The 23,641-nt window shown below is 36.5% G+C and overlaps 2 protein-coding genes across 4 annotated transcripts in view; one reads left to right on the top strand and one right to left on the bottom strand.

The window, feature by feature from the left end:
- The window catches only part of LOC109705877 (PX domain-containing protein EREL1-like), an 11,502-nt gene extending 1,945 nt beyond the window's left edge, over nucleotides 1-9,557 (bottom strand). The window contains exons 1-9 of one of the 3 annotated variants that reach the window (XM_020226658.1): nucleotides 9,468-9,557; nucleotides 8,101-8,226; nucleotides 7,604-7,702; nucleotides 6,712-6,804; nucleotides 5,096-5,204; nucleotides 3,508-4,232; nucleotides 3,108-3,272; nucleotides 2,785-3,027; nucleotides 1,535-1,753 (exon numbers count right to left, since the gene is read on the bottom strand). In XM_020226658.1, the coding sequence (XP_020082247.1) occupies nucleotides 1,535-1,753; nucleotides 2,785-3,027; nucleotides 3,108-3,272; nucleotides 3,508-4,232; nucleotides 5,096-5,204; nucleotides 6,712-6,804; nucleotides 7,604-7,702; nucleotides 8,101-8,226; nucleotides 9,468-9,557 (1,869 nt within the window). Of the gene's footprint in view, nucleotides 1-1,534; nucleotides 1,754-2,784; nucleotides 3,028-3,107; nucleotides 3,273-3,507; nucleotides 4,233-5,095; nucleotides 5,215-5,307; nucleotides 5,410-5,440; nucleotides 5,820-6,711; nucleotides 6,805-7,603; nucleotides 7,703-8,100; nucleotides 8,227-9,467 lie in introns of those variants that run through there. The other 2 variants (XM_020226660.1, XM_020226659.1) reach the window with 2 other exon arrangements.
- A 4,968-nt stretch (nucleotides 9,558-14,525) lies between these two features.
- LOC109705879 (signal peptidase complex subunit 3B-like) lies at nucleotides 14,526-20,856 on the top strand. The gene is made up of 6 exons (XM_020226662.1): nucleotides 14,526-14,804; nucleotides 16,280-16,327; nucleotides 17,409-17,471; nucleotides 19,137-19,190; nucleotides 20,278-20,364; nucleotides 20,451-20,856. The coding sequence occupies exons 1-6, from the start codon at nucleotides 14,679-14,681 to the stop codon at nucleotides 20,574-20,576; spliced, it is 504 nt and encodes a 167-aa protein (XP_020082251.1). The 5' UTR covers nucleotides 14,526-14,678; the 3' UTR covers nucleotides 20,577-20,856.
- The last annotated feature ends 2,785 nt before the right edge of the window (nucleotides 20,857-23,641 follow it).

Here is a 23,641-nt window from a genome sequence, read left to right on the forward strand (position 1 = left end):
TGCTCTCCGTGCTCCTGAGCCGTTTTCGATGATGGGACTTCCGAATCGACGATCGGCTCCGTTAGACTTGATCTAGCGTATTTGAAGTTTCTAGAAAATAGTTTTTGAGATTTTTCGATATCATTTACCTAGCAATCGGAAGGATTCAAAATCAATAATTTTTAATGGCTGAAAATAAAAATCCTATAAAAAGTGGTAATATAGCACTAATATTTCGATCATAAATATTGATCTTGTTGTAGATAGTATAAAGAATTTTGTATCAAAATTTCATCTGATTTGAATACTTCTACACCGTTAAACTTGAAAACGGCAGATATCAACCATTCAAAATTATTGATTTTGAATCCTTCCGATCACTAGGTAAATGATATCGAAAAATCGCAAAAATTAATTTCTAGAAACTTCAAATACCCTAGATCAAGTCTAACGAAGCCGATCGTCGATTTGAAAATTCCACCATCGAAAACGGCTCAGGAGCACGGAGGGCTCCGTGCTCCTAAGAGCACAGCAGCTCTGCTCTATATATATATATACATAATTTATTTTTATTTATTTATACAATATATAAAATATTTAATAATTTTTATTTCTTAAATCTTCATCCAACAGTATAGATTTTTAAAACCCGCTAGGTTCAGGTTCGGGTTTCGAGTTTTTGGTCGAATATGGATATGGATATGAATTTTTAAAATCCATCAGGCTCGGATCCGAGTTTGAATTTTAATTTAATTTTCGTGTTCGGGTTCGAATTTTTGAAAAAGAGAAGGAAAGGAATACAAATTCCCTATTCCTCTTTTGAATATACAAAAAATACGTACTAAACACGGTAAACCATTCATCAAAGTAAAGAGTAGTTCCTGTTGTTGAAGTCGTTCCTCTCCTTTTAGGCGAGCTACTTTCTTCCTCTTGTTCCAGACACGGTGATCCTCTTGTTCCAGACACGGTGAATGGTTCACCGTGTTTAACTTAACTACCGCCTCCAGCCCCGCCCGCGTAGCACTGACGTGGTGCCTGCATGGCAGGCCTAGGGCCATTTTTATAAATTAAATTTTGACAGGGCTATTTTTAAAATAAAAATTTGCCAGGAGGCTAAATGCAAAAAAAGCCCATTTTCAAAAGATCACTACTTAAGCTAGATTCCCATCAACAATGCACAAAGAAATTCAGCCATAATTTTGCAATTCGCATTTTTCTTAGGTAGCTCAGCATAATAACATTAAACAAAAGAATTACATATCAACATAGTGCCCTAGATGCCAAATCACCATGCAAAGATCCTTTAAACTTGCACATTTACTTTACAACTCATGTTATCCGGTATCATACCAGATAATTTAACAAGAAATTGAACAATTACCTAATGCTGTTGTTTTATGAAGATATATGGAAGGAGAGCCAAATAAATAAAGAAGTGAATGGCAAACAGTAATTCGACAACTTACCTCCACAAAAGCAGGTAGGAGGAAATAATTAACTGTTATGAAAGTGAAGGCACCTAAAATGTGACAAGACAAAAGGATCATGGAGTTACCTCAGCAAGGAGGAGGCCTATTCTATTATCTGAAGTTGCCAGAAGATCCAATGCATCAGGCAATGATTGAGAATCGATAGTGATTTTGCCATCTTCTTCAGAAAGAAAATTAGTGCTACATTCCTGTAGCCGACCACGAAGATTTCTACACTCACGCAGAAGTTCCTTCCAGGCCAGTTTTGCGTCTTCCCATCTTTGTTTCTCGTTATGAAGAACTCTCTAGAGAAATGCATGCATATAATTAGAAGGAACGGAAAAACAAAATTAATAGGTCAACCCAGGAGAAGGTTATTAAATATAGACAACTATTCCAACACAAAATAAGAACAGAAACATATAGCAAGTAGACAACCTTTTCACTAATCCAAAAATCACTCCAACTGTTTATTTGCAACAACTATAATATCTTTCCAATAAGTATGCTTCCGTTATATTGGACAAATATTAAATTTCTTGGGCTACAACTTGAGTTCAGTGAGTCAGGCTGAACCTACATTGGGTAGGGTTAGGGCTGAAACATCTCAAACAGACAATTCATGAGGTTTCTTGTAATTGTGTAATTGTGTTAGCCATAACCAAACCAACTGTAATAATTTTCCAAGGCCCCCAAACCAACCCAGATTGAACCCAATTAGGTATGCATATACAGAAAATTACATACAATGCATAACTAGGTATTTGTGATTAACTATATACTATAATAATTTAATCAAGAGATTCCTTAAGTCTTTGTGTAAGAAAATGTTTCATTCAAGTTGAGGCTTATTATACATGTTTGTATGCATGTGAGAGAAACATCATGTGTAACTCATACTAAAACCATCACCATGACCCAAACAACCTTACCTCACATCAAGCCAGTTCATGGTAGAATTGGCTTTGGGTAACGAACTTCCAGTTCAGCTATTGGCTGGGTCTGATGTGTTCGGATGCGTTAGGATTTTTTTTATTTTAGTGATTGTATTGGATTATTAAAATGTCCAACATGGCCAAAGCTACTACAGCTGTACCCTCCACAGTAGATTCTATAGTAGATGGTGGAGTCGGCGTGAGCGCGGTTCTGTAAAAGTCTTAAGATTTGATATTAGAGAATTACTTTTCTCTTCATTAATCATCTTTATTTCTCTGTCCCCTCATTTGCAGAAAAAGAATAGCAGCTAATTATTATTTAGTTGATACCACAACATCTTGAGTTAAACTGGAAGTAACATGTAGTACAGGTGATTCTTGTAGAAGTTTTTAGCACATACCTCTAAATCAGTCTTCTCTTTCAGATTTCTATTTAGCACTTGCTTCAACTCTGCTTGAGAGTTCCTGAGAGACTTCACTTCCTTGACAAGAACTTTCACGTCTGCTTTTGATTTCATCTCTACTTCTTCAAGATGCTTTTGCAAGCTCTTTATTTCTTCTTGTTTATTATCTAACTCGTGCAGCAGCATTTCCTTCTCGCCACTAGCAGTTGTCTTTTCTGATTCCACACGAGTCTTTTCATTCTATGACAATCCAGAAGGGCAATAATTATAAATCTAAATTAAAGGATAATAGTTAAGACAAGAGAAGGGGAGAATCGAACTTGTTCAAACTTGAGGTTTGACTCCATTTCCAAGTATTTCCTGCGAAGTTCATCCATATCCCATTGCATTTGCGTAACTCTTTCTCTTTCAACCAAGATGGCTTGTTCTAGGGTTTCTTTACTTTTCTGCTTGGTGACATCCAATTCTACCTCTAAATCCTTGACCTACACCAAGAGAAATTACTAAAAAGATTATACTTCAGAGAAACAGAAAATAGCTTGAGCTGAATACTTAAATGCTTCGTCAAAATTATTAAGAACACAAAAATTCAAGACAAATTTTAAAAAAACTTAAAAGGCTTTATAACCAAAACCATAAAGGATATTGGAAATCTCGGAAGGATAACTACTAAGTAACATATTCAATAGAAAATATAAAGAACAAAATGCAAAAACTTACCTTGGTAGAAAGGTACTCCTTCACAGCCATTTCTTGATTCAATCGAGCAATGAGATCCTCCATGTCTGTTTTTGCAGTCACTACTCTTCGTTGCATGGTGAGCAGAAGTCTAATCAATTTATGCCTTTGATCAAGCGGAAGGATAATTTGCTCGTCATTCACACCAATAAGAGCTTCCGCAGAATTTGATGCTTCAGCACCACCAGGAAGATCAATAGAGCCATCCCAAATAGAGTTGGTAAACCCAGGAATCGATAGTTCGGTCCCTCTTATAGAACTTGCATCACTTCCAATACTTTCAGAAGAGTTTTTTCGAGCATGAAGAGAAAACTTATCATGGTCCTGTTCGGATGTGGACTCTAATCTCTCCTTATGAGCAGAAGACCAGTTTGAATTATTTTCAACATATTTATCCCGCTCAAGAGGAAGATTTATGTGATGCACATTACTATTAATATATTCGTCTGGCTTGTCCAAAACTAGTTCTTCCATTATACCATTACTGACTGCTCCAAGTGCACCAATGTCATTGAGCGTTACTTCAGAAGTTTCAGAGGATTGAATGTTTCCTTTCCTTGGAGTTCCGACTTCAGTTGTTTCATATGAATTATCACTACCAACATCTGATACAACTGAGAGAGAATTGGATGCAGCAGTTGAAAAGTCAGCTGAAGCATTTCTTGAAGAGCTTGTCTCAGTAGGATGTTGATTCCAATCATGGAAAACTGAAAGACGATAGCTTGTAAGATAACATAAAAGCAGATCTCAAGAAGGAAGAGTACTAAACACAGTAAACTGATTGTCCAGAGGGAAAAAAGAACAATCAATAAAGCAAGGTTTAAGTGCCAAGGAATAGTGCACTGGCTGGCACGGCATGGTACAGCACCGTGCTGTGCAGATTTGGGGGTACAGTCTGCAAGCTAATGGCACAATACCTCCATAATGCGCATTTTGGCATGGGATTCTTTAACTTTTCGGCAATTCTATTTAGTATATACTAATTATTATCAAATATCATTTCATCATCTTTTGTACTCAACTAATAAAATTACTTGCTAATTTCAAAGGACTCCCCAACAATGCAACAAGATTCATTAGATAATAAATTCAAATATGGGGAGAAACCAAATTTACCACGTATTAACTTCTCATTTCATTGAAGTTTTTAACCCAAACCCATGAATGATGCTTAAACAGATAAAACTAAAAGATATATCCATTGTTTATCACTAATTCCATTAATGTTGGAAGTGCTCTTTGGGTTGTGAAAACCAGCATTCAGGAATTGAGGTGACCAAACTTCCCCGAAATTGACCCTAGATTCACCACATTTGGATCATTTAAAATAATGAATAGTAGAATAGAAAAGTTTCAAAAGCAATTTTAAACTTTTTTAGCTAGGACGACCCAAAAAAAAAAAAAAAAGCAGAATAGAAGGGTATTAAGTCTTGTTGTCACCACGGAGTTGCACCATACCCATGCCTTGTTGGCATGGTATGGTACGGTCGGCCCTCTCAGCCAGCACTTAAACCCTTCTCATAAAGTACCAGGTCAAAAGGCTAAGATGTACAAGTCAGATAACACATACATGACCTTACAGCAGCTTCTAGTTCCAGGAAAGCTGCCACAGGAGCAATTCTAGATAAGTCAATGTCCGAAAGTAGCTTCCCCATCCATTCCTCCAAAGTGTGACGTCTCTGTAAAAGACTATTCAGTTTGCGAATAATTAATCGTCTAGTACAAAATGAATATAGGAAGAGAAAATTTAGACAATAAAGTACTTTTCCTACTTTTCTTTACCTAGCATTGACATTAAATCCATCAACCATTAACAAATGCAGTGGATATAAGATCAAAATCATTGTAAAGTATTTTCATAAGCTAATTAGAATCATCTGAGTGAACGAACGGAACAAATCACAGGAGAGATCACCCAAAACATCAGAACTCTCTTCTTCTATTAGAAGAAACCATCACGTCAATTCAACAATGTAGGCTACTTCCTTTAAGCTGTTGGTGAAAACATCAAAGTCCTGCCAATACAGTTCATCCAAAGAGAAACTTCTCTTAAAATATCCAATCTTCAGTAGTTATTTGTAGCACTGAAAACATTGAAGTAAAAAGGCTTCACTATTTTCTTCAGGTGAGATAAATCAATCTATTCTTGCAAGCGGTGATGCCTTCTAACAAGTTTAGATACTTATACTAAATTAAAAGAAATTAACAAGTTTAGATACTTATACTAAATTAAAAGAAATTTGTGGACAAGGAGCCCTTATGAATGAACTTTAATCAGACATGACATAAACATCACATTACACCTTACCTGCCATAAAGAAATGTTTTATCATANCTAACAAGTTTAGATACTTATACTAAATTAAAAGAAATTAACAAGTTTAGATACTTATACTAAATTAAAAGAAATTTGTGGACAAGGAGCCCTTATGAATGAACTTTAATCAGACATGACATAAACATCACATTACACCTTACCTGCCATAAAGAAATGTTTTATCATAGCAAACCAGATTTCAGAGAAATTATACTTCCTTGAGATAAGTTCCCACATTGACGAAAATTCCCATCAGTAGAAGGAACCAACATAAGAACCAAATCATTGCATAGTTTCAAAATTAACCAGATTCAATGTCTAGAATGGATTGATCAAGAAATTACAAATAAGCATCTAAGCATATTAGAAAGAAAAAGAAACTCTCAGGACGTAGATGCCTAAGTACATGGGTTGAAGTCTCAGCCCAGAATTAGTGATTTTGCTCAGACAAATACTGACCCCACTATTTACTGATATTTGGATGAGATAATTTGTAGTTCAACAGTTGATGACTCATTACCATTCCTTTTTTGCGGAAATTTGGTTTTCTGTATGGAGATTAATTTGCAATTTCTTTTGACCAAAGTACAACTTAAAACAATTAATGGGTCAAGAGCACCACTGCTAGATCTGTAAATGAAATTTTAAATATATGAGAACACCAAAGAAGAATGAACATATAACCAACAATTTCATTTTCCTCAGCAGCAGAATCAAGACGCTTTCAACACTGTAGAACAGTACAATGGGTATCAAAAGCTATTTTAGCTGAGAAAATGCTACAAGAGTGTGATTTATACAAATTTTCAAGAAGATAAAGCATAACTTATCTGGAAAACTGCTAGCAGCGTGTGCTAACTAATGCTTACCTCTTCTAAGAGGAGCCGGCTGGAATTTATTCTCAAGAAAGAATGCTTTGGTGGGGCAGGTGGAATCTCTTTCTTTGGAAATGACTTCTTAAGCTACAAAAAAAAATAAGGGAAGTCAATATGAGAAAACTAACAAACCTACCTAATCAAGTAGTTTTGAAAATCCATACAACAGCACATTGTGCAAAATATAATCACCATGTTTTATGCAAAGCATTAGTACTTTCCTAAGCATGAAGATTCAGTTAGGGGTGCTTGGACGCGATTGCAAATAGGCCGTAAGCTAAGTATAAACATTAGTTTCCCCGCGACCATTATGACTCCGTGGAGATCTACCACCTAGCCACGGTCTAGACGACTTCAAGCCTTACCAAGAGGAAGCTACTTTCAAGGAATTGAGCCCACATCTAGGCAGTGAATCTTCTAAACATCATCTTAGTTGAAAACGAGACTAATATTTCTACTCCCATTTAGTTTGGATAACAGCACAGTTGCATTTTTGTCAATCCAAAATTCTTGAAGAAACAAATTATAAGAGGATAAATCTTCATGTGTAAATAAAGGGGATATATCTTCCCAACTTCTGAAAACATGCAGGAAAAGAAATGCCTTCATTACTTCTCTTATTTGCATGTCTCTAACCTGCAGAACCTCCCAAATTAAGCCTTTTTTGTGGGGGGGCTTTCGTTACCACTCTTAATTCCTGCATTTATTGATGCCCTCTCACTACCAATTGAATTTGTTTCAACAGTTAGAAGTTCTAGATAAGCTTATGAGCGGATGGCAAGTGCTATAGCATCAAAACAAACAAAATGCATTTGAGAAGTTAAGTACAATAACATGCATGATGATTCCATTTCTATCAAATGTGGCAAAAGGAACATATACTTACAGCAGAATATAACTTCAAAAAGTCACTAAATCGCCGAAGCACTCCATGGCTTGAGCTAACTCCTCCTGGAGATTGTATACCAATATGAATCCTGTAAAACTGTCCTTTATGTGTGTTAAAAGAGCATTACTGAGGTGAAACTACAACACGAAGTTTCAGGTTACTTTCTCCATAACAAAATAGAAATATCTGTTATTGAGTCTTTCATGGGGAGTAAAAGGAAAAGAATCCCAGATTGGTAATCTTTTATGACAAATTCCATGATACGTGAACTCAAGTCAGCTTATATTGCAGGACATATCACATTAAAAAGTGAAATTCTCTAGAAAGAATCCCAGATTCAAATTTTCACCAAAAATTAGTTACTTTTTTTCCTCGAAAAAAGTTTTTCCTTTCTATTATCACCATATAACATAAGATTACTGCTTCTCCAATTAAAAAAAAAATCTCCGCCACTTATCACAAATGAAATCAGAAAACAAAGGAAAGAACATTACAACTATTGGATTCAAGAAGTTGTCATGAGATGCTCCAGGTTCAGTTTGGACAATCCATGAAGGAATCATGACACAATAACTCCAACCTGTTTGAGGATTGTGAGGCCATATAGTGTTTCTTCCATCCTACATGCAGACATATCATAGAATCATATAAGAAAACATGCATGCATAATATAACACAATAATATAACATAACAATGCATGATTATTAGCAAGGTTTTAAGTGCCCGTTGGCACGAGCCGTATCCACCGTGCCATTAGAACTCATTGTTTTCACAGTAGCTGAAAATTTCTAGGTGAGAGAATAAACTTAGGAAGACATCAAAAACAAAGAGACAGGCAATAGCTTTAAACTACTAGGGAACAACATTAGGCTGTCTAAAATTCAAGTATTGCAAAAATGCAGGATGTTGATTTGTATATTCCATGTCCCACAAAACAGTGTTACTATCAAGGCATATAATATAGCATAATTGCTTAAAAACCTGAAGCAGTGCCCATGTTAGTTGGTTTTGATCAGAAACAGTTTTTTGTTGTATTTATGATGAAGATAGTGCATAATGCATAAAGAGGATTCAAGTCTTCTTGTTTCTTCTAGGCTGTTTTGTTCCCTTAGACGTCCTTGCATCTTGTGATAAATTTTATTTAAGGTATTCTCTTCCATATGCCTGATCTTCTCACAATTTATTCTTAGCTTTTTGAGGAGTGGAGAAGACATCGACATTTTTGTTACTATGTGTTGTAAAGATACGGCAACAAAGCATTTATAATGTTATCTTTTCAATGGAAAAGAAGGTTATCGGGTCATTAGCTAAATAACTAGCTACCACGTCTTAGCATTAGATTGTAGTTTTGATAGTGAAACATGAGTAAATCCTAATTGGCAAACAAGCAGTGTGAATTTAACTAAACAACAGGCACGTACTTAATCTTTGAATTTTTTGAGCTGAAACTATAGGGGGGAACTCTTGAAGTCACCCTAATTACTCCATTTGCTATTTTGATACCATGCAACAAGTGAAAAAACACTAATTTTAACACACATACACTTCTAGTCGATCAATACTATGACACACAGCTACAATAAATTTACTTAAAAGAGCATATCCGCATTCCTCTTATCCAATTAAAACCATTTGAATTAAAAAAAAAAGAAAAAACAACAGAACATATGATCGAACCAAAAACCCTACGAAAAGGCCATTCCACGATCAACTAAAATATCTTCACAGAAAGATCAATAAAAACTACAATAACATCAAAAACTACCACAAAATTCAGCTCAAATTCACTCGATTCAATCCAAATTACCAAAAATTAGACCAACTACGAAGCATCAGCACAATCTGAGACCACACACTCACCCATCGCTTCGGCGGAGGGCTCCAATCCATTCCCAGGGGCAGCGGCGAGGTCCCATCATGGCGATGCTTCGGAGGGCTATTCCTCGGCATCGCCGTGGCCTATACTCGGAGATCAAACGAGATCGAACACCTCGGAGGGGATCGGAAGCGAGAGGGATCGATCGAAACGCGTGGATCGATCGGGGATTCGCCGCCGAAATTAGGGATTGGATCGGAGGAGGAGGAGAAGGAGGGTTCGAGGCGCGCGGTGGGGGAAACGAAGAGGGGAATCGAAGAAGCGTCGACGCCGATGGAGGAGAGAGAATAATATTCCGTTTACGCACGATTCCAAAAAGCACACACAGCTACCTACTCGTCTTCGTGCAGCGGCGACTTATTAACATATGTATTAACAGTTTAACTCGTGTTATTGGATTCTGATCTGAATCCGGATCCGGTTTGGGTCGGGTTGAGAACCCGCCCGGTTCCGCTGGTTTTAACGTGACGTTCGAACCGAATTGAAATTTTTGGTTTTAGGTTTTTCAAGAACACGAACGGTCTCCACAGCAAGTGACAAAGAATTTGGTGGTTGATACTCGAGATCCAGGTTTGAATTCTAGTGGATTCATATTTCTAGCTAAGTTTATTTCTAAATGAAATAAACGAAGCGGGTAGCGTACTGGCTATCTCTCAAAAAAAAAAAAGAAAAAAAGATTTTTCAAGAACCGAAATGGACCAAAGTTGAACCATATATAAGGCTTAGGGTTTCTTTTTCTGATCGGAAATTCGACTAAGCCTTGACCCTATGGAAGTCGAAAGACTAATCTTTATACAATAACAAAATAGCGAATGAAAATTTAGGTGATACCACAACTTCGACGTTGAGACAAATAGCGATGTGTATGATTTTTTCTAAATCACAAGTTCAAATTCTGAAATCTATAAAAACAAACATATATTTTGGGGTGTTTGGCCTAAATACTAGAAAAGTGATTGCTACATAATTAATTTTAATTTTAAAAATTTATTTTGATTAAATTTTATAGAACGTTTGTCTTAATCTAGATACATTTTTATTTTGAATCTCTAAAATTAAAAAAATTAATTTTAAAAATTATAAAAATTAAAGTCAATTTGCATAAAAAAAAATTTATAAGTTTTGAGCTTTTGCAAAACTGGATCGTCTTTTTCGATTTTGTAGATTTAGGTCGGAATTTCAGAAAACTGATCAAAATACTCTTATTCCTTTTCCTCTCTTCTTTTTTTTTCTCTTGTTCTTTTTTTTACTCTCCCAATAGAGAAGCGGAGGGCGGAGGCAGAGCCGGCCCGCCTCAGCTCTGCCCCCCGCGCCCTCCCCCACGTCCATGCACCACCCTCCCTCCTCACTTCCGACCTCACTAAGGTTGCGCACATTGCTGACCTGTGGGACGCCCCTCCTCAGCTCCGCCCCATGCGCCTTGGCCTGCTTACCTCTGCCCTCCTCGTCTCCGACCCCGCCAAGGCTATCCCGTGATCCTTTTTTTTTTTCTCTTCGAACCTCCTCCACCGCCTCNGAGAATGAATGTAATACTTTAAGATGTGTTTATGTTGTATGATACCCTCCATTGCAATCTGTTTGATTTATATCTGTTCCTGGTTGGAACCTTTGTACCTGTTTGGATTGCGATGCCTTGAATGTACAGGGGAGACTCTGTCCGTAGTACAGGGGAAACCCTGTCCATTCGGCGATGTCGGCGGCGCCGGGACCTCGGCCAAATAGGCGGGTGGTCGCGGGTCGTGACAACCTCTCCCTCCATCTCCACTACAGCAAATTTTTCATCCACCAAACCCATTTATGGAAACCCGCCATCCTCACCACCGCCGAGGACGACGAAAAGAAAGTACTTCTCGGCGCCAAAAAGCTCGCTGGTAGGGAAGGGGCACGCGACCCACTGTGCCGATCTGACGCCGACGACGAGCGAGGTGGAAATAGAGGAGAGCGTGACAACATCAAAGAAGAGGACGAGGAGGTGGCGAGCGTAGCGTCCTAGACGGCAATGGCGAGCGCGGCCTCGGCAGTGTCAGAGGCGAGGAAGGCGGGGGATGCACAAGAGCATCTCTGGTCAATTATTTTTGTTTGCTTAAAATAAAAAAAAAAAACTAAAAAATCACAAACTAGAGAATAAGGAAGAAGAATTAGAAAAAAAGAAAAAATAAGATGAAGTTGCACTATTAAAATACAATTACACTATTTTAAAAGAACGTTACACTATTATAGACATAAGTTGCACTTTTTGAGATATAAATTGCACAATTTAATATTAAAGTTACACTCTTTAAATAAAAATTATACTCTTTGGGAGATAGTTACACTATTTTTCTCCCAAAGAGCACCCTTTAAGATAAAAGTTACACTCTTTAAACAAAAGTTACATTATCGGGGAGATAGTTACACTATTTTTTCTACCAAAGAGTACCATTTAAAATAAAAATTACACTCTTTAAATGAAGTTGTAATATTTGAAAAATAGTTACAATGTTTCTACACTCAATGAGTACATTTTTCGCTTAAAGAGTGTAACTTTTATTTTAAAGGATGTAATTTATATTTCAAAAAATGCAACTTACGTATTCTTCTAAAACAGTGTAACTTTATTTTAACATGCAATTTCATCTTTTTTTTTTCTCTAATTCTTCTTTATTTATCTAATTTTTTTATTTTTAGTTAAATTTTTTTTTTTATTTTAAGTAAACAAAAATGCTTTTTATGAGAAATGCTCTCCCGTAGACTCCCGCCGTCCCCACCTTCAACCCCGCCAAGGCCACGCTCGCCGCTACCCTCTGGGACGCCACGCTCGTCACTGTCGCACTATCTTCTCCGGCGTCGTCACGTTCTCCTCTATCTCCACCTCGCTCGTTGTGGGCGCCGGATGGGCGCGGCGGGTCACGTGCCTCCTTCCTTACCAATGAGCTTCTTGGTACCGAGAAGCGCTTCTTTTTCATCGTTGTCGGTAGTGGTGAGGACGATGTGTTCTCAGAAGTGCGTTTGGTGGGTGAAAAATTTATTGCAATAGAGGCGGAGGTGGAGGCGGAGGTGAGTTGTGAAGAGCCACGGAGGCGGCGGAGGAGGTTCAGAGAGAAGAAAAAATAAGGATTATAGCACATTCTTGGCAGGGTCGAAGGTGAGGAGGGCGGGATGTTAGCGGGCGTGAGCAAGAGCGCATAGGACGGAAGCGAGGAGGGGCATCTCAAAGGGCGGTGGGGAGCACAGCCTTGGTGGGGTCGGAGGTAAGGAAGGCGGGTAGTGCGCGGACATGGGCGAGGGTAGCGGTGTGCAGGGACAAAGGCGAGGCGGGCCGCCCCGCCACTACCTCTTTCTTCGGAGTGGAAAAATAAGAGAATGAGAGGAAAAAAAAAAAAGAGAAAAAGGAATAAGAGTATTTTGACTAATTTTTCAAAAATCTAGCCCGACTCTACAAAATAAAAAAAAAGTGGTCTAGATTTACAAAAACTCAGAACTTATCGAGATAATTTTTCTACTGGTGCAACATAATTTATCATCCAAATAAAACATATAACAGTTATACTACGCACGCCATGATCTCTCACACGTAACTCATCCAATTAAGGCTTCGTTTGGGATTGCGGGGAGATTGCGTTACGAGCAGTGAGAAAGTACGTTGGAAAAATACCATTGTATGTTTCCGTACGTAATATTGCGTTCCGTATATCGCGATGAGCCGGTTACGATATATTTTCTGCGTTCACACTAAAGAACACAGAAGCATATTCCTATATGCTTTTTTATAACTCCATTTTATCTAATAACGTTTGATAGGCCTCAATACCAAATTAAGCCTAATACTCATCACGCCTCCTCAAAACAAGTTCCCACTCAAAAAAATTTCATTAACATTGTTCACCATATCACTTGTGAACCGTTGAAAGCCTTCCATACCATAATTTGATCTACTAGCTTCACGGTCCATAGGCCATACAGCGAAGACGGTTTACCGTCCAGTAGGCATCATGTTTGAGAAAACACTTCTGTGAACTTGGTCCTCACGTCATCGGTGGACCGTCCAAAAAGCTACGGATATTTCCATTTAGGGCCCGTTTGTTTTGGTGTAAGTGGAGTGATGGAACTCAAGTTCCATCACTTCCGTTATTTGTTTTGGTATAAGTGAAAAATATAATGTAACTCAAGTTACGTTAGAGCTCCACTTCACCTACTCTCGACTTCCTCCTCTAAAATGCCGAACTCGACTTCCACGACACTCAACCTCCTCTAAACAATTTATTAAACAGTAAAACCTAAACTCTACTTTCTTTATAATAGATTAGAATTACCTTATTTATAATAAATTAAAATTATCTTTAAATAATAATAAAAAAATTTAATTATATAATAGGTTAAATTTTATAGTGATAAATTTACTATTATATTTAGGAGATAATGAGATCCACTTATTTACTTCAAAACAAACAACGGAACTCAAAAAACTAATTTTACCAGCACGAAGTTACATCAAAACAAACAGTAGAAGTAATTGAATTTAATTTTCAGACGGTACGAGTTACATCAAAACAAACAACAAAAAAATAATCACACTTTAGGAAAACTCAAACACCACTACACTTGACTTACGTAGAATCTACAAAATCGTCAATCCAAACGCCCCCTTAGCTTCCACGGGCCATAGGCAACGTGGTGAACTCGTTTTACGGCCAATAGAATTCCGGTTCGCATATCAATTTCCCTAAACTCGGTTCACCACGCCATTCGTGGACCGCCATTAATCTATCGAAAGACCTGCAACTGGTAACTTCACGGTCCATAGATAATATTGTGAACACGGTTTATCTTTGAACGAGACTTCCCCAGTAATGAAATTTTCGTTGAACTCAGTTCACCACTTCATTCGCGAACCACCGAATAATTTACCGCAATTCGTTATACCAAGCTCCACGGTTCATAGACAATATGATGCACACAGTTCAGGAAATGCTTTGTCTAGTTCTCACGGAGACCTGTTAAAAAAAGGAAAATGGGCTTCTTTGTAACGGTTATATACCACGCTCCTTAGCGACCCCACTCCAACGCGAGCGAGCGAGAGAGAGAGAGAGAGAGGAGAAGAGGACGAAGCTAGGGCTCCGAGCTCCGACGACGGAGGAGGAGGAGGAGAGGTTATCTCGTGGTGTGGCGGTGTGCTCTTTCGCGGTGGAGCGAAAGGGGCGGAGATTTTCGCGGCGATGCATTCTTTCGGGTACCGCGCGAACGCGGTGGTGACCCTAGCGGTGACGATCCTCGCCATGATGTGCTCCATGGCCTCCCTCTCCGACAACTTTAACGTCCCCTCCCCCACCGCCGAGGTCAAGGTAAATCGATCCCCGCTCTGTTCCAAAACCCTAATTTTTCATGTGGATCGGTGCGCTGATTCGGTTCCTCGTTCTCGGAAATCCGTTTTTGGGAGGTCAAACCATCTTATGTAGTGTTAATTTCTGCTTAAAATGTAACTTGATCAAATTCAGTTTGTTTTTGTTGGGATGTAGATGCGGATTGTGTATCTGAGATGTTTGTGGATGATGTAGGGTTTCTAAGTTTTAAGCGATCTTTTTCGGGAAGATTGGGTTTAGGAGAAATGGTCCTTACTAATTTAAATTGCTATTTAAACGATAACGAAGTTATGATTTTGTAAGAGTGGGACAGAAGCAAATAGGGGTGGGTGGTTTTTTATTTTTTAAGCATCAGTGAAGGGATTAGAAGGATAGATTATGAGTCAAAGTGGGATTCATTTGTATGCGAGGGTTATCTTTTTAGATATTAAGATAGATGGCAATATTTGCTAAGTATTTTCTCCCAAATTGAAGTGCAACAATTTCACTTGATTCCAACTCCAATTATCAGGAATAAGGTGTTATGAAGGAAACACCTTCTCCCAAATTGGTGTAACAAGTAAAGTTTGCTATGGTTCCTATTCTTTTTCACCGACATTGAGTGGTTTCTTTAGTGGATTGCATCTTGTACGAATTTCATTGAAATTAGCTGGAGGGATGGGGTGGGTTGTAACCTTCGTTCTTTTGGAGGATGTACAACCTGGATGTGAAAAGCTTGAATTTCCTAAGCGTTAATTACAGATTATAAACTTTCTTGGGATACCTGAGGAAAACATTAATTTTGTAAACATATCAGAGACCCCTTTTTTCCTTCTTTTTTTTTTTTGATTTTAGTTCAGTCCTCTGCCTTTTCTCTTTGCTTCCTTCTTTTTGCTATTTCTCATTTATGGTAGCTTGTCATTTGACTTCGAAATTTGGGGGGTTTTATTAGTTCTTTGCAATTCCCATATAACTTTGTACTTCTATAGCTCATAATTTAACTTGTAAGATTTTAGGGGTTTTGTACGACTAAGAAGATGCGACCGTCAGTGATCAAACACGGTAGGGAATTGCCAAATTCGTTGCTTGCTGGGATAAGCACTGTACATTCTTTCTCTGTTCATCAACATATATCACATGCAAATGGAAGTGTTGGTATCTAGTCCCATCACACTATTTGGTGTGAAGTTTGGGTCACACTTGATCCTTCATGAAAGGTGGAGACTATTTTTGAATGTATACTTGTATAGTTGATTGGATGAATTTTGTAGTTGATTGGATGATTAAGTATTTGGTTAGGCTGGTTTCCCACACTTTTAAAATGGATAACGTCCTCCATGAAAGCTAGTTGACTTGGATAATGTTGCGTTTTACCCTTGTCCCTCTTTTTTTTTTTTTTTTTTTCCTTAGCTANTTTTTTTTTTTTCCTTAGCTATATCAGTATTTTGCTAGTGTGTTCAATAATCATGCCATTGCAGGTCCTGAATATCAACTGGTTCCAAAAGCAAGCAAATGGAAATGATGAGGTAATGCCCTGGTCTTCCAGCTTTACCTACTTCAAGCATTTTGGGCATCCAATACAGTAATATTTCCATTGCAGTTGATTGTTAAATAGTGTTTTCTACAATCTGCTTCTTCCAAAACTGAAATTGACTGTTAAGCACTAAGTTTTCTCTGTTATTGTGTATTTTGCAAAAAGGTACTGTGCGTTAGTGTGTATATTGCTGACTGGTTTTACCTGATTCCACTTTCCTATCTTGCTTTTCACTGTAACACTTTGATGCTCTGAGCATGCTATTTCAGTTGGCCATTAGGAACGCTAGTAACATGCCTTCAAATTGACCCATAATAATTGGTTGCGCAGAAAATGACATCATGCCATTAGGATTGTCGATTTCTTCTGTGTAAATTTGAAGTCAAGTGTCATAGTCTCATAGACCATCAAAGAAGCTTTTGTAGGCAAAGTTATGGGCTGTTCATTTCTTCCAATTGTCTTGTCTTGGCTGTTTTTTAATTTTGGATAATGTTTGATTGTTTGAGCATTTTAGAAAATATAAAACAGTTCTAGATTTTCCATGCATGATCTGATGGTCTCAGACCCCCATTATTAAATTCTTAATCCTTTATTTTCAAAAATGTTTGATGCTTTGATATTTCATTATACATGATGTAGACCTTTTGTTGCTATGCTTTATGTTCTGAGATATACTTTTTACAATCGTCATGTTAAGGTTATTTTTAGAAGTACAAGGATATGTAAATTGGTTGTTAGAAATGGTTTAGTGAGAAGTTTCTTCTTTTTTATGCACTGGACCCTTATATAGAGTATTACCAAGTGACGTGTTTATAATGTAGATTATCTTAGTGTAATGCAACAAGAGTTCCTAGTAACCACTGAAAAAAATAGGGGTTGTAGAACTAGGATTCTAAACCAACTCAGACTTGTCTACATAAACAACTCCAGATTCTCCAGAATAGATAACATAATGTCACTGTGATACTTTCTTGTATAGAAAGCATCTACGTTCAGGTTCATGTAGATTCTACTTGAATGTCTTTTGTTTTTCTTTTGAGTTTTAATGGTCTCTTGTTTTGTATTTTTTGTAGGTCAGCTTGACGGTGAACATATCAGCAGATCTTTCATCCCTGTTCACTTGGAACACCAAACAGGTTGAGATATGTTGTCTTTTCATGTTTCATCCATTTTTTTAAGCACTAATTTGTGCAGTGATTTGATCTTCTTTTATTGTCCCTTCCTACGAGCCCTCCGGTGTCTTTTTCTTGATTGATGATCCAAAACTTTGTTTCTATAGCCATTTCACATGTTGGCATGTGATGACTATGCTTCTATTTACAGTAAGAAATTTTTTTATACTTATCTAAATAGGATACGGAATAGGATTTGGTTTTTCTTTTAGAGTTTTAATTTTATTTACAGTTTGTAATTTATTAACTCCCACTGCCTTGGGTTCAATTCTTTAAACAAGAGATGACCAACAAATTGTCACTTTATTTCCCTTTCCAAAAGGTGTGGAGGACAACAAAGAGGTACAATTGTTAGTCAATTGAGAAAAAGTTTGTTTGAGGTGAAAGTCTGAAGGCATTTGATTAGAAAGAAACTCAGGGTGCATTTGGTTCAAAATGGGAAATAGAATCGGAATGGACAGGAATCGAAAATGGGGTAATAAAACCTCCTAATATGTTTGGTTCAGAATAACAAGCGGAATCGGTATGGTCGATTCGTGCTTTCAATATTTAAATAATTTTGATTATCAAAAAAAATTAAAATTAAAATACAACATATAAAAGTAATTTAAAATTTAGTTTGCACCTCGAAACATAAAAATAAATTTATAATTTGAATTCAAACTAAAAGTTAAATATTTAAAATTTACATCAAAATATTGAAATAATAAGCCAAAATTTTAAATATAATTTTAAAAAATTAAAATTTAAAATTGAGTGGACAATTCAAAATATAAAACTAATTTTTTATTTGATTCAAATTCAAACTTATCACTACATTTAAATTTAAGTTTATAGATCAAATTTAAAATGCTTGATCGAATTTATATTTTAAATTCAATTTCTAAATCAAAATCTAGAATTAAAAATTTAATTTATAAATTTATATTTATATTTTAATTAAAAATAAATTCAAAAATTAAAATTAATTTTAAATAAAAATATAAAATGTAATTGAGATATTTTTAATAAAGTGCATTCATTCCGCATGGATTTAACTTCCAATCCGGCTTCCTCAGTCGGACTGGAAAATGGGGTGATTAGAGGATTCCTATTTACCCAGGAATCGGAATCGGAATGGAACTCCTGCAAACCAAACACTCACAAATGGATTCGCCCATTTCGATTCCGATTAACTGGGTGCAAAGAGGGCAAACCAAACACGCCCTAACTTCTTAGCTAAGAGAATTTGAAATGGCTTGTGGTCAAGGGACTAACTTTTGTACTTTAGTTTGAAGAAATGGAAGTTGTAGTTAGTGTTTGTTGTGAGCTATTCCATCCATACGTAAACCCTAAATTATTTGTTACTTTTTCCTATCTGAATGATCGTGCTGCTGCTTTGATTGGTGGTTTAACTTGGCATGTATTACAGATATCTAATCATTTTGAAAATGAATTTCTTTAGCTCCTAAAATGAACCAAAATAGAGTGGTGTCTCTCCAACAATATGGAAGGATTTAAGGATTATAATCGTGCAAAACTACTGAGAATTCACCGCACATTTTTGGCATTTCAGATTGTTTTGATGATTTATAAATACTAAAAATCTATGCAATTTTCTCTCATATTGTTGTAGCCATGTGATTGCAGGTGTTTGTTTTCGTAGCAGCTGAGTATGAGACCCCTCAGAATGCCTTGAATCAGGTGAGTTTGACATATAAATCAATTCTATTCTTGCCTCGGAATGATGAGATTCTAGCATAATAAAATGGGTTTCCTTTTGTTTGTCAAATGGATTCCTTCTGTAATTGGCATTCGTGCATACACCTAAATTTAAAGGCATGCAAAGTTGCGTAAGAGACTAAGGAGAAAATTGGGTGGCAAGAAATATATTTATAAACACAAAAACATCTAGGTTTTTGTTAGAAGGTGCCTTAAGAAAAAGGGGTAGATCATAATTAACATTATTGAAAATAGCATCAAATTAGATGTAACACTTGGTTTGATCGGAAGTCTTGCCACAAACAGAGCTGAATGGAAAATTGGATTCTGATAGAGAATTTGAATGGTAGTGGTGATGGTATATAAACACAATGAGCACAAAAGGATTAATTTGGAAACTAGGTGACAAAGAATGTTCTACCCAGTGTCATGGTTGAAGACACTAAAATTGATAGATGATACAGTATGGTTTCTATCGGCAGTTAGAGATGTGACTGAACACTATGATGCCTTTTTTATTTAGAATCAATGGAGTTCGTATGGTTTGGAAATCTGATCATGCACACACAGAGGCATATATTGTTAAGTATAAGCCAGCACAATCTGCTCTTTGTGAACATCGATTTTGATCATAGTGTTTCTGTCACGGCAATATATTATTTTTGAAAGGCTTGTGTTGATTAGGTTTGGATAGGATGTGATTCGGAAATTTTGTAGGAGATGATTGCTTCAGAGGTGGCTTAGCACAACTGATTATAATTTCACACTTATTTACAAACCTTCTATGAATATAAACTGCTTTAATCTCTATAGTTTGCAATACCTAACTATGTTATTGACTTCTGGTAGAGGTAAAGGATGCAGGACTGCATTATCCTCTTGAGTATCTCTCAATGTCATAGTTTGTCTGATTGAACCAGAATTTCAGTAGCTAAAACTAAAGTTAGTATGGATATTTTTGTTTCTGGGCATCTTCTATCTGTGGTTTTGCGCATACTGCTATTTGCTTTTAGTTTGACATTTACCTTTTGTTAGAGACTTACCCTTTCCTGTTGCTTCAACATAACAGGTTTCTCTATGGGATGGAATTATACCCTCAAAAGACCACGCGAAATTTTGGATTCACACCACAAATAAATACCGACTCATTGACCAGGCAAGCCAATTGCAACATTGTACCATTCCTAGCAAGCTACCTTTTCTTTAATTTGGATTATTATTCTATGTTCTTTTTGCATACAGGGAAGCAATCTCAGGGGCAAAGAATTCAACTTGACATTGCACTGGCACGTCATGCCAAAGACTGGCAAGACGTTTGCTGATAAAATAGTTATGACGGGGTATCGCCTCCCTGAGGAGTATAGATAAAATTCCCGTCAGTCCGCCTTGCCAGTCTAAAGGAATAGGTCAGATCCTAGAACATGTATTGATTAATCATATCACATGCTAAAGCTTCAATGAGGTCACAGATGATAGTTTTGTGTTTGTTCTTTAATCTAGTTGGAGACTTTGTCGTCTTGTTGTTGTTGTTTTACGATTCATACTTCTGAGATTGAACGAAAGCGAAAGCAACATTTTGCAGAGAAACTAACTGTTGTGTTTCTTACTAAGTTCATTATTGTTGCAAATGGTGAATTTTATGGACTAATCCCTGGAAAGATCCTATATGTTGCATAAATTCTGGCATTGGAACGTACTAAGAAGCCAAAAACATGGAGCATTGATCTTTATGTGTTGTTACTAAGATTTTCCATGTGCATTTCGATTGCGAAACTATTAGTCAGTGCGGAATTGTTGTAAAATCAGTGTTTGCTTGATGTCGAAACAAGTTATCCAGTGTTAAATTGAGCAGCCGGAGATTCTCTTTTGTACTTGCAATTTAAGTTAGATTTTCAGTCTACTGCAAGATAGTCTAAATCAAGATTCTACGTATAATGACATAGATTTTGAGCTCATGTAAATTTGCATGGTGTTTGAGTGGTTTGATTTACTTTGTGTGAACAAGATCTAATGTTTCAATTGATTTATAAGCAATTACACGGTTTAATACTAGATTGGACCCAATGTATTTGATTTGGGCCAATGGCTCAAGATTTACTTCAGACATTGTAATTGGACAATAATTTAAAATTTTAAAATAATTAACAAAAATTTACAACAAGTTTTTGTACTGGGAGGTTTGGTCACACTTCTGTTATTTTGTGCACATAATAATTATGAACACCATATACAATACTTTATCATATGTCAAGCATGAAAGGCATTGTGTTTTTGAAAGCTATTGATATAGAGGGAAGATCTCGAAGTGATATCTACACATTTGTTTTAAAACTATTCATATAGGGAAAGATCTCAAGCTATTCATATAGAGGAAGATCTCTACTGCCTAATAACGTTTATATAATTATGATACATATTTTTTAAACAAAATTTAGATATTAGAAGGAAACTGAATATCAACATATTTTGAAAAATTTATAGCAGTAATCTATCAAATATAACTTCTGTAGAAGTAGTTTTAACTAGACATTCTTCAAGATATTTGTAATAACCTGATAACAAAAAGGAGAGTAGCAGAGCTTTAGTAGAGTAAATTAATAGCTCGTTAGAGAGAATAAAGGATCAAGAAACATGGCAAGTTAGGACAGTTCCAAAGGAAGAAAAACATCAGACGGAATTTACGAAGTGGAGAAAAAAGCGAGTCGCGGCACGGCCTCGACATGGTCCGTGGCAAGGAAGGCGGGGGTGTGCGCGCGAGGGCGGGGGAGGTCGCGGCACGGCCTCGACATGGTCCGTGGCAAGGATGTGCCTCGACATGGTCCGTGGCACGAAAGGCGGGGGTGTGCGCGCGAGGGCGGGGGAGGTCGCGGCACGGCCTCGACATGGTCCGTGGCAAGGAAGGTGGGGCGAGGGCGGGGGAGGTCGCGGCACGGCCTCGACATGGTCCGTGGCAAGGAAGGTGGGTGTGCTCGCGCCGGGTGGGGGAGGGCGAGGGCATAATGATAGAGAAGAGAGAAGAAGTAATAAAGATATTTTTATCAGTTTACTGAAAATTCGGATCGAATCTACAAAATTGAAAAAGACGGCACAGTTTTGCAAAAGTTCAAAATTTGTGAATTTTTTATACAAATTGGCCAATTTAAATATTAACCAATATTACAAATTTTTTAAATAATAATACAAAATTAATGTCTAAAGTTAAAAAAATTCTAAATTTTTNTCTAAAGTAAAAAAATTCTAAATTTTTTTAAAAATATTAAATACATCAAATTTAAATTTTTTAGCCTGCTCAATTTTATTCTAAGAATAAATTCGAATTATACCCAATATTCCTAATCACCACATTAAACAAATACACAATTAATGTCTAAATTAAAAAAATTTTAAATTTTTTTAAACATATTAAATATGTTGAATTTAAACATATTAAATGATAGTTAAATATTATAGCGGAAAGGATCTCTCAAGTCAAATAAAAATCCGCATTAATTTCATCAACATTTCGATAATAAATGCAAAGGTAAGTATGAGATAGTTCAACTCTTATCCTTTATAAATTTTTTTTTATACAAATCAATATAAAATAAATATACTAACAATTAGATATTTATACATCTAGAAAATAATTAACTGTTTGAATCAAAAATATAGATTAAAAAAAATGATAATATTCTGAAGCATTTTTGTTGGACATTTTGCCATGAACTAGAAAAAAAAAACCAAGTGAAATATATGGAAGGATATTAATTTAAATAAAAATAAATCGACCGTAGGACAGGATTGCAGTGCTGTGGTTGTAGATTGGGCCAGCCATAACCAACACTTTGAATCGATCAGAGCTGGAAGGAGCACGACAGCTAACCAAAGGAGAAGGAGGAAGAGAACTTGAGCATAGCTTTTGAAATAGCTTTCTCCAAACTCCAAAAGCTCAGTAATTATTGTGTGTGGCATAGAATTATTGCCTATAAGAAGATGTAGAATGTCATTGCCTAAAAGAGAGTTATACAAAGAGAAAAATTATTATCTCTTGGGAAGGTGAAGAAGTCTCTTGGGAAGGTAAAAAAGCTTCTTGGAAAGGTGAGAAGAAATATTTCCTTTAGAAAGGTGAAAAGGCGTCTTGGGAAAGTGATAAGAATTATTACATCTTGGGAAGATAAAGAAGTCTCTTGGGAAGGTGAAAAGGCTTATTGGGAATGAGAGAAGAATTATTATCTTTGGAAAGATGAAAAGACCTCTTGGAAATGTGAGAAAAATTATTACATCTTGAAAATGTAAAAAGGCTTCTTGAAGAGGTGAAAAGGCAAAGATATAGTTAGGAAAGAGAGAGGCTTAACAGAGGAGTGAAATTAAGAAGAGCCCGACACGTAAGCTCTCAAAAACCATCAAATTATATATTTGTATGGATTGAGTTTGAGTTCTCGATTTGATCTGAC

Source organism: Ananas comosus, unplaced genomic scaffold, assembly GCF_001540865.1.
Source record: "Ananas comosus cultivar F153 unplaced genomic scaffold, ASM154086v1, whole genome shotgun sequence".
Taxonomy (NCBI): domain Eukaryota; kingdom Viridiplantae; phylum Streptophyta; class Magnoliopsida; order Poales; family Bromeliaceae; genus Ananas; species Ananas comosus.

What these genes read in the sequence shown, in the direction of transcription:
- LOC109705879 (XM_020226662.1), top strand. Translation starts at nt 14,679, where the DNA reads ATGCATTCTTTCGGGTACCGCGCGAACGCGGTGGTGACCCTAGCGGTG. An exon ending in TCACTTGGAACACCAAACAG is followed by an intron (nt 17,472 to 19,136) that starts GTTGAGATATGT and finishes ATGTGATTGCAG; the next exon opens with GTGTTTGTTTTCGTAGCAGC. An exon ending in AATACCGACTCATTGACCAG is followed by an intron (nt 20,365 to 20,450) that starts GCAAGCCAATTG and finishes TTTTGCATACAG; the next exon opens with GGAAGCAATCTCAGGGGCAA.